This window comes from Tamandua tetradactyla, chromosome 21, assembly GCF_023851605.1.
Source record: "Tamandua tetradactyla isolate mTamTet1 chromosome 21, mTamTet1.pri, whole genome shotgun sequence".
NCBI classification, from domain to species: Eukaryota; Metazoa; Chordata; class Mammalia; order Pilosa; family Myrmecophagidae; genus Tamandua; species Tamandua tetradactyla.
In genome coordinates, this window is record NC_135347.1 from 37,176,541 (window position 1) to 37,188,863 (window position 12,323).

The 12,323-nt window shown below is 35.6% G+C and overlaps 1 protein-coding gene across 9 annotated transcripts in view; it reads left to right on the forward strand.

Annotated features, from left to right (window-relative positions):
* The window catches only part of ARB2A (ARB2 cotranscriptional regulator A), a 545,745-nt gene that overhangs the window by 64,236 nt on the left and 469,186 nt on the right, over nucleotides 1–12,323 (forward strand). For all 9 annotated transcript variants that reach the window (XM_077139148.1, XM_077139150.1, XM_077139149.1 and 6 more), the window contains one exon: nucleotides 8,138–8,239. In XM_077139148.1, the coding sequence (XP_076995263.1) occupies nucleotides 8,138–8,239 (102 nt within the window). The remainder of the gene's footprint in view (nucleotides 1–8,137; nucleotides 8,240–12,323) is intronic.

The window sequence follows — 12,323 nt, forward strand, 5'->3', positions numbered from 1 at the left end:
TTCTGAATAGAGTTTCTTGAATAGTTTTAGTTTGTCTGTTGGCTTTTACTGATTTGTTGAATCCATATTTCTTTTACTTATTAGAAAGATGTTATATAATTTGTCTTCTTTGCTTAAGCAGATTACTTTTTTTTTTGCCCCCCTCCACCATCTTTAAATAATACCTGCAATTTCCCATAGTGCCGAAGTTTTTCTATAGTCTTGAAATTCGTCTAGACATTAATGAATATTAATATTGGATTATTATGATATCTATTTGTGAGAACCTTGATTATTGCTTAGTAATTATTACTCTACTACTCCTTAGGGTAGAGTACATTTCCCAGCCTTACTGATGAAGGTTTTTATCAAGTGACTTGTTTTGGCCAATGGATTGTTAGCAGATGTGAGGAAAGCAGAACCTGAATATGAGTGTATATGATCTAGCTTGTCAGTGTTGAGCTCCTGCCGTTCTCTGTGAAAAGAACGTACCTCAGGTATCTACTAATCTAAGGAGAAGAAACTCATTTGGGTAGACCTGAACCTGATCTGCAGTTCGAATCCTGAGGCCTGGAGTCCAGTTTTGTGTGAATTAAATCAAATGATTTTCAAATGTTAAACTAGCCTTTACATTCCTAAAATACATTCCATTTGGATATGATGTATTATCCTTATATAGTGTTAGATTCTATTTGCTGAATTTTTGTTCAGGACTTTCGCATCTATGTTCATGTATATAATTCTAAACCCAATTTTCTCTGTGGAGATAATCTAATCAAGTTTCTAACCTATAGTGCTGAATAGGCATTAAAAGAAATGGCTACCTTCATGAGATGGATCAGGATTAAAACATGGCTTTTCTAGGGTACGTAATCCTTTCAAAGTGACACATTGAGGATTGGAGATAAATCCTACAAAAATACAGGGATCTTCCTCCTCAGTGAAATTTCTAGGTTTCAGTGGTATGGGGAATGTCGAGATTGTCCCTTTTAAGATGAAGGATAAGCTATTGCATCTGGCCTGTCCTGTGACCACAAAAGAGGCACATCAATTAGTTGGCCTCTTTGGATTTTGACAACAACATATTCCTCATTTGGGTGTGCTACTCTGACCCAATTTCTGAGTGACCAGAAAAGCTACTAGTTTTGAACAAGAGGAGACTAGCTGACATATCCAGGCTTCTGTGCAAGCTGCTCTTCTACTTGGGCCATATGATCCAGCAGATTTAATGGTGCTGGAAGTGTCAGTGGCAAATAGGGATGCTATCTGGAGCCTTTGGCAGGTTCCTCTAGGAGAATCACAATGCAGATTTTTAGGATTTTGGAGCCAAGCCTTAGCATCCACTGTAGATAACTATTCTCCTTTTGAGAAATAGTTTTTAGCCTTAGTAGAAACTGAATGCTTAACCATTGGCCACCAAGTTACCATGAGACCTGAGTTGCCTATCGTGAGCTGGGTGTTGTCTGACCCACCAAGCCATAAAGGTGGGCATGTACAGCAGAACTCCCATCATAAAATGGAAATGGTATGAATGAGATGGGGCTTGAGAAGGTCCTGAAGGCACAAGTAAGTTACATGAGGAAGTGGCCCAAATGCCCAAGGCCCCACTCTTGCTACATTACCTTCTCTTTCCCAAATCAGAATATGGCCTCTTGGGGAGTTCCTTACAGTCAGTTGACTGAGGGAGAGAAAACTTGGGCCTGATTTACACAATAGGCAGGGACCATCCAGAAGTGGACAGCTGCAGCACTACAACCTCTTTCTGGGATGTTCTTAAAGGACAGTGGTGAGGGGAAATCCTCCCAGTGGGCAGAATTTTGAGCAGTGCACCTGGTTCTTCATTTTGCTTGAAAAGAGAACTGACTAGAGGTGCATTTATATACTGACTCTTGGGTGTTGCTAATGATTTGGCTGGATGGTCAGGGACTTAGAAGGAGTGTGATTGGAAGATTGGTGACAAAGAGGTCTGGGGAATAGGTATATGGATAAACCTTTCTTAGTGGGCAAAGAACATGAAGATATTTGTGTCCCATGTGAATGTTCACCAGAGAGTGACTTCAGCAGAGGAAGGTTTTTATAATCAAGAGGATAAGATAACTCATTCTGTGAATACAAGTCATCCTGCCATTGCCCAATGGGCTCATGAACAAAGTGGGCATGGTAGGGATAGAGGTTATGCATGGGCTCAACAACATGGACTTTCACTCACCAAGGCTGACCTGGCTACAGCCACTGCTGAGTGCCCAGTCTGCCAGCAGCAAGGATGCATCCTCAGTCCCTAGTATGGCACCATCCCCCAAGGTGATCAGCCTGCTCCCTGGTGGCAGGTTGTTTACATTGTACCACTTCTGTCATGAATAGGGTAGCAGTTTGTTCTATCTAGAATAGACCCATACTCCGGATATGGCAAAGAACCATGGCCAGCTGAAATGCTTGCCGAGAGTAAAGGGAACATGGAATGGGTAATGGAAGAAGGTAGTGAGACATATGAACTGTGACCACCTGACCATTTTCAGAAATGAGGACTGTGATGGTATGAATATTTCCTCTCTGTTTTATGAGTGTGTTTGCATTTGTACATAAACAAATATCTTATTTTCCTCTTCTCTCATGACATAAGTTGTGTTGTTCATGTTATAGTACTTAATTCATAGGATATGAAGTTTAAGAGTGACTGTTACCTAATAGGCTTATACCGTACAAGATGCAGTGCATTTACAGTTTTTTACAGGACAGTTGAGTGTTGTTAGGCAAAACATATGTCTGTTATCGTGCTCTATTTGGAAATTAAGCATGTTTCAAGGTCATGTGTATAGCTGTCAAGTTGACAAGGGTGAATTGTGCTTGTTAGTTTCTGGTGTCAGCTTGGCCAAGTGATGATGCCCAGTTATCTCGTCAGGCAAGCACTGGCCTGACTATTGCTGCAAGAATATTTCATGGCTGGCTGATAAACCAGAAGGCTGGTATAGTAAATCATCAGTCCATTGATTGCATCTGTGGCTGATTATATCTGCCATCAACTAAGGCTTGTCTGCCACCGAAAAGATAATCCAGTTGGTTAAAGACTTTTATGGAAGAAGAGAGACTTTTTTGCACTGCTTCTTCAGCTAGCAGTGCTGAAGAAGAGCCTCTCCTGTGGAGTTCATCCAGACCCTTCATCGGAGCCACTTCACAGCCTGCCCTATGGACTTTGGATTCTTCCATTCCCACTGTTGCATGCGACACTTTCATAAATCTCGTATTTACAGATATCTCCTGTTGGTTCTTTTAGAGAATGCTGACTAATACAGGGAGTTTGTATTTGACTTCTGTGGAGGTACAAACTTGGGTAGTATGTGGGGAAGAGAGGGAAAAGCTGTTTAAATATTTTATAAGCAGGTGTCAAGGATGGTCGCTTAAGGACTTAATAATAGGGTCTTAGATGGTGAGGCATCATGATAGTGCAAAGGCCTCTATTATATTTTAATTCATTATATCCTGACAGTCTACTTTTTAAATTTAGATATTGTATTTTTCATCTGTAAAAGTTGGAAATATGTCTTCCATTTTTCAGTTGTGTTCATGTTTTTTTCTGCCTTTTTAAACACATGGACCATAATGAAAAAAGATTTATAATATCCTTTCTTGCTAATTCTATCATCTTTCTAATTTCTTCTTCAGTTTTTGTTTATTTTTTCCCCGTTGCTTATAGATATTTTCCTCTTCTTTGCATGCCTGGTAATTTTGGGTAATTACTAGATATTGTGTATTTTCCATGTTTGGGTGCTAGATTTTGTTATAGTCCTATAAAGAATCATTTGGTGCTGAATATTTTGTTTTGTTTTGTTTTCCTAAGACCTAGTCAGCCCTACTACTTAGGTGATACCCCACTGACAGCTTTATCTGATGCCTCTTATATTACCAGGTCTTTCCCCTCTGCCTGATGGGACAACAAGCTATCTGTAGCCTTATGTTTGTACTTCGGGAATTGTTCTACTTTCCACGTTTTCTGTTCTTGGGTAATTTTTTGTACTATGTAAATGGTTCAGTACTCATAAGAGAATCCCACTGTAGCTTTGTTTAGAATTCTTTCTCTCTGAGACGATTCTTCTGCTTTTATTATCTGCTTTCAAATCTGGTCACCTTGGATGACTCAAACTCTGATCTTTATCTCCTCAACTCAGCAAGACCCTCATACTCTGTTTGGGTTCCTCCATCTTTCTGTGCCTTAAACTGCCTCAAGGCAATAAGCTTTCTTTGTTTCCTTTCTCTCAATGAGTACAATCCTGTCCTTAGGTCTGAAGTCTTTGAAAACTGTTGTCTTACATGCAGTCTCCTGTTTTCTTGTTGTTTGAGAATAGAAAATACACAGTTCCTGTTACTCTATTATGGCCAGAAGCAAAATTCTTATTATGTTTTAAATACCTAATTATCTCATTGAGTTTTAATAAAGATGTCAAATGTTATTTTTATGCAGTTGTTGTGTATGTTTAGCTGAGGTTTAGAATTCTAGTTGCAGAGTCACATTAATCACCAGGGGCATGTTCTAGAAAAAACAGGGTTGTCACATCTAATGCATATTTAGATTTTATGGATTCGACTATTCTATACTTTATAGGTAATTGAAGGTATTTTCAATAGAATTTTTTTATTATGCTTGATTTTTGGCTAATACACTGACTTTGGAACCTAATGTCTGAAAATACAACTACACAGTGCTGATTTCCTTTTACAAAGCAATATATATATATATATATATATTTGACAGTTTCTACATGTTTTATCAATGCTGTTGAAAAAAGTCTTTATCAGGTTCTTTAATTGGCAGAGCATTTTAAGAATGCCTTTTTATTTAGTTGGAACATTTTGAGGAAAGCAAAAGTACATTTAAAAAATTCATAATAGTGAACTTGTAAATGGGGGAAGGGTAGAGGGGACAGAATATTTTAAGATTGATATGGCATATACAGTAAATACGGTGACTTCAAAAGTGCTGAGTTAGAGATTAGGAAGTATGTTTATTCTATTAATTCCACTTACTATTTAGCTATAATTTTTGGTAAGCCATTTTACCTGTCTGAGCTCATTTCCTTGTCTGAAAGCCAGTGATGATCAAATGAGGTAATGTTGGGAAAGTGCTTTGAAATCTTTAAAGTGATATATAGCTGTTCAGTGATGTTATATGATCTGAGCTGATTGAAAGAGAAAATGTCTATTAGACATAATATATCTGCTTAATGTATTCGATGGTTTCTATGTGTCTGGTTAAAAGGTTTCTAAGTTTGGACTATGGACTTTGAAGTGAAGACACCTGATTTTGCCCTGGAACCTCAATTCATTGGAAGGAGAAAATGGAAATCTTCTAAGTCAGTTTTTGATATTTAAAAAAATCTTCTGTCTTTACTCTCTTTTGCAAAGTTTTACATAATATTCAGAGCTTTACTAATGAATCAGGAACTTGCAGGATATGTCCCTTTCCTTTGTTTAGCTCAGCATGAATATTATGTGATATTTCTGTTTTAGTAGAGAAATTGAAAACTTTTTATGTGAAGATAATATATTTTTGTATGGGAGTTGAGGTTTATATATTTAATCAGATTGTGCATTTTATTTTAAAAATCTGATTAATAAAAAGCCACTCATTCAACTCTCTCCATAGTATCTCTCACTTTTTGTTCTTTACCCTTCCATTTTTAGGGGCCCCAAAAAACTTATTTTAGCAACATTAGGCCTCTTCCTGCCTGGAAGCAGTGAATTTCTCTTGTCTCTAAATTCTTTCTTTCCTTTTTTTTTTCCCATTTTAAACATTTGTTTCTAAATTCTGGATAGAGCAGTTTGAAGAGCTGACTTGGTAAGTACTGAATAGAAAACTCAATACCCAAGATATTTTTGTTGCTTTATCAAGAATGATTTCACTTCTCTTTGGAATTGAATAAATTTGGAGTTAACTTTTTTTCCCTTAGTTTGGATATGACTTTATGATGACCTGTAGTGAGAACTTCTGCCTTATCCTTTAATATGAACTTAAAAGATTTTGTTAAAACCTGTTGGCAGGCTGATTCTAGGACAGAGGTAGGGAAAATATAAGATGAATCTGGGGTATCCTGTAGTAACAGAAAGTAAGGAAGTGCTCAAAAGATTTAAAGATCAGGGCAAGTAAAAGGGACACATGAGCCAACTGATAGAGCATCTTTTTCAGTTTGCTAAAGCTACTGGATTGACATTTTTAAAGGGGAGTCATTCATTAAGTTATAAATTGTAATTGTAAAACCATGCAAATGTCCAGATTAAGGCACCAACAAGAAGATACTTTCTCGGAGGAAAGGTAGCATCTGGGGTTTCTTTGTCACAAGGGAAGGCAAATGATGACGTCTGCTGGTCCTTTGCTTCCAGATTTCATTGCTTTCAGCTCATGGTTCCAGTGGCCTCCTCTCTGAGCTCTTTCTGTCTGTCTCCAAGCATCTGCATTCTCTGTTTTTTGGGTTGGCTCTTTTAAGAACCCCAGTAAACTAATTAAAACCCATCTTGAATGGGCGGGGTCATATCTCTATTTAATCAAAAGGCCACACCCACAATGAGATGGGTCACATCTCCATGGAAACAATCTAATCAAGAGGTCCCACCTTGTAATACTGGATTAGGATTAAAGGAACATGGCTTTCCCCGCAGTCTTGGATTAGGATTAAAAGAATGTGGCCTTTCTGGGGTACACAGCAGTTTCAAACTAGCACAGCATCCAGTGGCTGAGGCTGGAAAAATTTGAATAAAATAATGTAGCATTGGATTGTAATCCAAAGCACACAGTAAATATTCATGAGTCCACACTGATATAAATAAATGATTGAATAAATCTGTAAATAAGGGGGTCAAATCTTCCCTATAGAAGTATTCCAAATAATATATGTAGATATTCTCACTGCAGGAGCTGGAGCTTAATTCCTGTCCTCCCCCTTAAGAGTAGGCCAGACTTAGTGACTTCCAGTCTATTCACTTCAATGAATAGACTCTGGAAGGGAAAAAATAGTAACTTTATTGTGGATAAGCCAAGCAAAAACCCTAATGAAGTGATGAAGCTTAATATTACCAGCCATGTCTTGTGGATATCATGTTCCCCTGGCATGATGTGATTAAGAAGGACATTTAACCTCTGTGTATCCTTTCCAAAAACTTATATTTCTAATCATGGGAAAAAATTTCAGACAAATCCAAGTTGAAGGCCATTCTACAAAATACCCGACCCGTACTCCTCAAAACTGTCAGTGTCAAAAAGAAGGAAAGGCTGAGAATTGTCGTGGACCAGGGGAGACTAGAGAGACTTGATGACTATGTGCAGTGTGGCATCCTGGATGGGATCCTGGAACAGCAAAAGAACAATAAGGAAAAACTGGTGAAATCTGAACAATGCCTAGGTTTTAGTTAATAGTAATTAATAGTAAATTATTATAGTAAAATGTAAATAGTAATACTAACTAGTAAAGTAAGCCTATATTGGTTTCATAGTTTGACAAATGTACATGGTAATATAAGATGTTAATTATAGGGGGCAATGGGTGAGGGGTATACAGGAGCCCTCTGTACTTAAAACTTTTCTGTACATCTAATATTATTCAAAAATGTTTATTGAAAATACTTGATATTTTAAAATTGTATGAAGTGAAATGCAGCAAGAAATAGAAACTGCTTTGTGTTAACCAGTTTTCTCCAGTTAGTGTGTTTTATTTTAATACAGTGATTTTCCCCTAAAAACTGAATAATATGCTATAATGCTACTATTTAGATTCAAGTAGGTTCCCTCATTCATAAACAGTAGTTTCATTTATATGTAAGATTTAATGGACCTTATAAAATAATATTAATGTCTGAAACTTTTAAAGCTATAGAATTAGATTAATAAAGTACAAATTGATAGCTGTCTATTTTGAAGGGAAGTTAATAATTTAGAATACATATAATCTGAGTTGTGATTGTTTTGAGAATTATGATTTTGAAAATACTTATTCTGTGTTAATATTTTACGTGATCATAATATAGCATTTCATGAACGTAGAAATTTAATATCACCATTAATTAAGGCAACACATAAAAATTATGCTAATGGAGCAAAATAATACAAAATGTAACCTTTGTTATTAACTATGAAACTGAATATCATTAAATTTCATATCATTTTCTTTTCCAGATTTATTATCTAGAATAGATTTGGATGAACTAATGAAAAAGGATGAACCACCTCTTGATTTTCCTGATACTCTGGAAGGATTTGAATATGCTTTTAATGAAAGTAAGTGGTGTATCACGTATACAAGATTTATTTAAAATGCTCTAGATTCATAGAACAGGTATTATTTGCTACTTTTAATGGCCAGCTAGAATGCTTTGTTATTTCTTCTGAGAAATAATCATTTATCCCTGCATGGTGAAATCCTTCACTCAAGTGAAAGGACCAAGTTACAATTTCCCATAGTTGTCAAATTGCATAAACTGATGGACATGAATTTAATTCAACTTATTCATTTCAGCCTTGAGCATTCAACTCACTGGTATCCAATTGGAACTCCTATTTAATTATATAGAAAGATGCTACTGTTTCATATGTTGTTTAAAATGAAGTGACTGGCAATAATTGTCTTTGATATTACTTTAAAGCATAATAGTCAATTTTCCATGTTTCTGGGGCAACAGACTTGTTTTAAAATTTATTAATTAAGTTTTGAATAAAATAAAAGCTTTACATCTGGGGTTTGGGAGAACCATGCCCTAGATTGCAAGGATCTTTCTGGGACAAAGATTTATGATTCACTGGATTAATAACACACCTGTATTTGAAGGGTAATGATATGACAGTCTAGGAAACATTTGAGTTGTGGCTTTCTATTTGTTGCTCTGCATCAACTGAACTGGTGACGTGTCATTGTTGTGTTAATGGCTATCCCTTTATGAAATCAGCTATAGATGTTAGGACTTAGAGTGACAATCCCCATGTACAAGTATGTTAAGGGAGTTTTAAAGTGGTACTATTAGAAACTTTAATCTTTTGTCTGATATTAATGTTCATGCTTCTTTATAAAGAATATTTCCAGCTAAAATATATATAGTTAATAATATTTTTGGTTTTTAATGTTTTTAAATTTCTTTTTATTTCAATTAACAGAATCAAATGTGCAGTGAGGCTAATGTTGCTTTTATTTCTTGGAAGTGATTACTAGATTCTTTCTAGATATGTGTAGATAGTGTGGGTAAATTATAGAACATGTATTTTCTCTATTGATAAAGGACATTAGTTTTCATTGAAGTCTGTATTTCATCTTTCTTAAACATTTGCTATAGTAAAAAACAAAAGAGCAATACACTTGTATGTCTTTCCCATCAGATATATATACACACACATACCTTTGCACATATTGTACACCCTAGCTTGCCCATACCCTGCAGTTACACACTTTTGTACATTCCTACAGCCTTGCATGGGCATGTGCCCGTTCATGGATACACCTTCACGTACACATATGCCTAGCACACACCCACCATTTATTTAAAAAATATCCTGGATATTCTTTTGCATAGGTATAGACTAACACCATTAGGGAAAGATGCTTGTATTTTGTGTAGAGAATGTCACTAAGTGTCTTATTTTTAGCATGCTACAGTTCATCTTTGAATTCAGGGCCAATGTTGAATACATTTTCAAAGAGGTGAGGATTTAAAAAAAAGGAAATTAGGGTCTCAATATTAAATCCCTAAAAGGAAAATTCTAACTTAATATTTTCAGGAGCTTCTTTTTCAGGCTTATAATGACAAAAACCCTTTAAGGTGACTTTGAAACATAGCCTTTTATTGGCTGATGGAAGGATTTTAAAAGTTCTTAATTGGGAAAAAGATGAATTTGGACACAAAATTCACTCTAATAAAAAAACTAAGAGGAGTACATTCCTTGTTTCTGCATCCATCTATTATTACCTTGTGCATTCAAATCTTTGTCTTTTCAAATACTCTTTCTTGTGCTTAAAGTGTTCATTTAACCATTTTCCACTTGCTGAAATTACATAAGATGAAAAACATGAAGGTTTCTCCCTTTTACCTTCATACACTCTTGTTTCCTGGTGCACCATTATGAGGAGGTAGCATAGGTTCACCAAAAAATAATCATACTTGGAGGCAGACCATTGGAGTTTGAATCTAAGATCGTCCATGATAACTAATATTTAATGAACTCTTACTACATGCCAAAAGGTGTCATAAATACTTTTCATGGATTATTCTATCTAAAGCAGTGATAGACTGTTTTGGGTCTAGACTTCACTGAAAAGCTTATAAAGTTTGTGGACCCACTCCCTAGAATTTGTGCATTTGGGCATACACAAGAAACTTTGCAAGCAATTGTAAGGGACTTAGGCTAAAACTTAAATCAGACGTTTGGCAGATGCAGGAGAGATTTTCTAAAACTTTGAGACATGTCAAATTTGCAAATACGACTGTTACATAAGTAATCCAGATATGACTTTTTTGGATAAGAATGCCTCCTTTCTTTGACCTCATTCCTTTTTTATTTTATCATTAGTTATATCATAGTTATACGACTGTGCTTCTTCGGGAAGCATAGTCGGCTTTTTATGCGGCCCATTTTTCCAAAAGAATAAAAATTTCTGTCACTTCCTGAGAATTATTATGTCTACAATGAGTAGAGAATTAAAAAAAACAGCTCACATTTGTGATGCATATACAAGTAGTGTATTAAAGTCACTTACTAGCTAGGCAAGTCAGCCCCCTTCTACACAGCAGTCTCACAGGAAAGACATTTCCAGAGTTCAGCTGCAGTGACATTACACATTATTATCTGTCATACCTTTAAGGCTGCTTTAGTCAAAACTATGAGTTTTAGAGTCTATCAGTCTATTTGTACTGGTATTTAAAATAGGAATTTGTCTCTCCTAGAAAGATAAACATAGGTACATCTTCAATTTATAAGTCATCATCTGGCCAAAATGAAGTGTTACAGTGATCTTACATTGATAATATTAATGAACATTATATAGAAGAATTTGTCCTCATTTTTCAAATATTAAAAATATCCATTTTTATATGTGGCAAAATGGATTCATAAAAATAGTGAAGTTTTGTTACTTGGAGTAATATGCTTCCTGGAGTCAGTTTCAGTGCCATAACTTTCTTTTCATGTTTTTCTCATCTACTCCTGTATTTCCTCATTTGGTGAAAATAGAATACTAATCCTTGTAGGTTTGATCATGTCTGTCCTTTGCCTCCAAACACTTTCTTGTGAGTTTGAAATTTTTTTATCCTTAGGATAAAGTTCAAGCCTAGTATTTAATCATTTAGAGCCTTCTACTATTTGATCCTAACCTTACCTCCAAACTTAAATTATTCAGTTTGGCTCAGTAATCTGTTTCTGTCAAACTGGATTGCTCACTGTTATTTGAACTTCTTACCTATTCTTCACGATTTTTTTTTTTTTTATGTTGCCTTGGGTTGAGGGTGGAGGTTAAAGCAATTGGCCCAAGCTCTATTTCTCTTCTGATTTCCAGGGGAATGTTCTTGGGGGAAGCAAAGACAGATAGCCTGGTCTATTCTCATTGTAAACATACTGATAATTAAACCTTTTAGTAAATGCAGACTAGTATTTGCTGTGAGCAGGATTTCTCTGGTTTAGTGTTGCTTATGGTAAACAAACCTACACTCTGAATATGTGAGGTATGTTTCTCTGAAGACTAACATATAAGCAGTAAAACTCTCTGGCATACAAATTGGAGATATTTTATAATCAAATGCTCACTGATGTGTGAGGTTAATTTATACACCTTACTTAGAAACCCCTACTACTCTGGACCAGAATGTGTGTAAACAGTGTGGAAAGAAGGAGCTTGAAAAATACCCAGAATATCCCAGACTTCTCTCTGCTTTGCTTGCGCCTTTTGATTGCTTTTACCCTTGTAATTATTAATAGAGCCTAGTCATTATTAGTTAAAATTTCTGAATTGAGTGAATCTACTTTGCTGTCCAAACCTATTTGTTAACTCATTGCCTCTCCCCAATTTCCATTTGAAATCCGACTCATATTTCAAAGCTTAGTTGAAAAATCTCACTGCAACCTTCTGAACCTACTCTATAGTCCACAGGAATTGCCTTTCTTATTTAATTTCCTGAAAAGTTGCATAACTTTTAAATATTTATGTTTTGCCTCTTCAAGTAGTCTCAAAGCTTTGTGAGGACTGGGACCTGGTTCATGCTAGTAGCTAAAAGAGATCTGTATATATAATAGGCCTTCAAATATTGTTAACTTGCTTTAGATTGGAGATATAAAGATTGAGAAACATAATTTTTCAGTACTTGAGGACCATTCTTTTTTACTA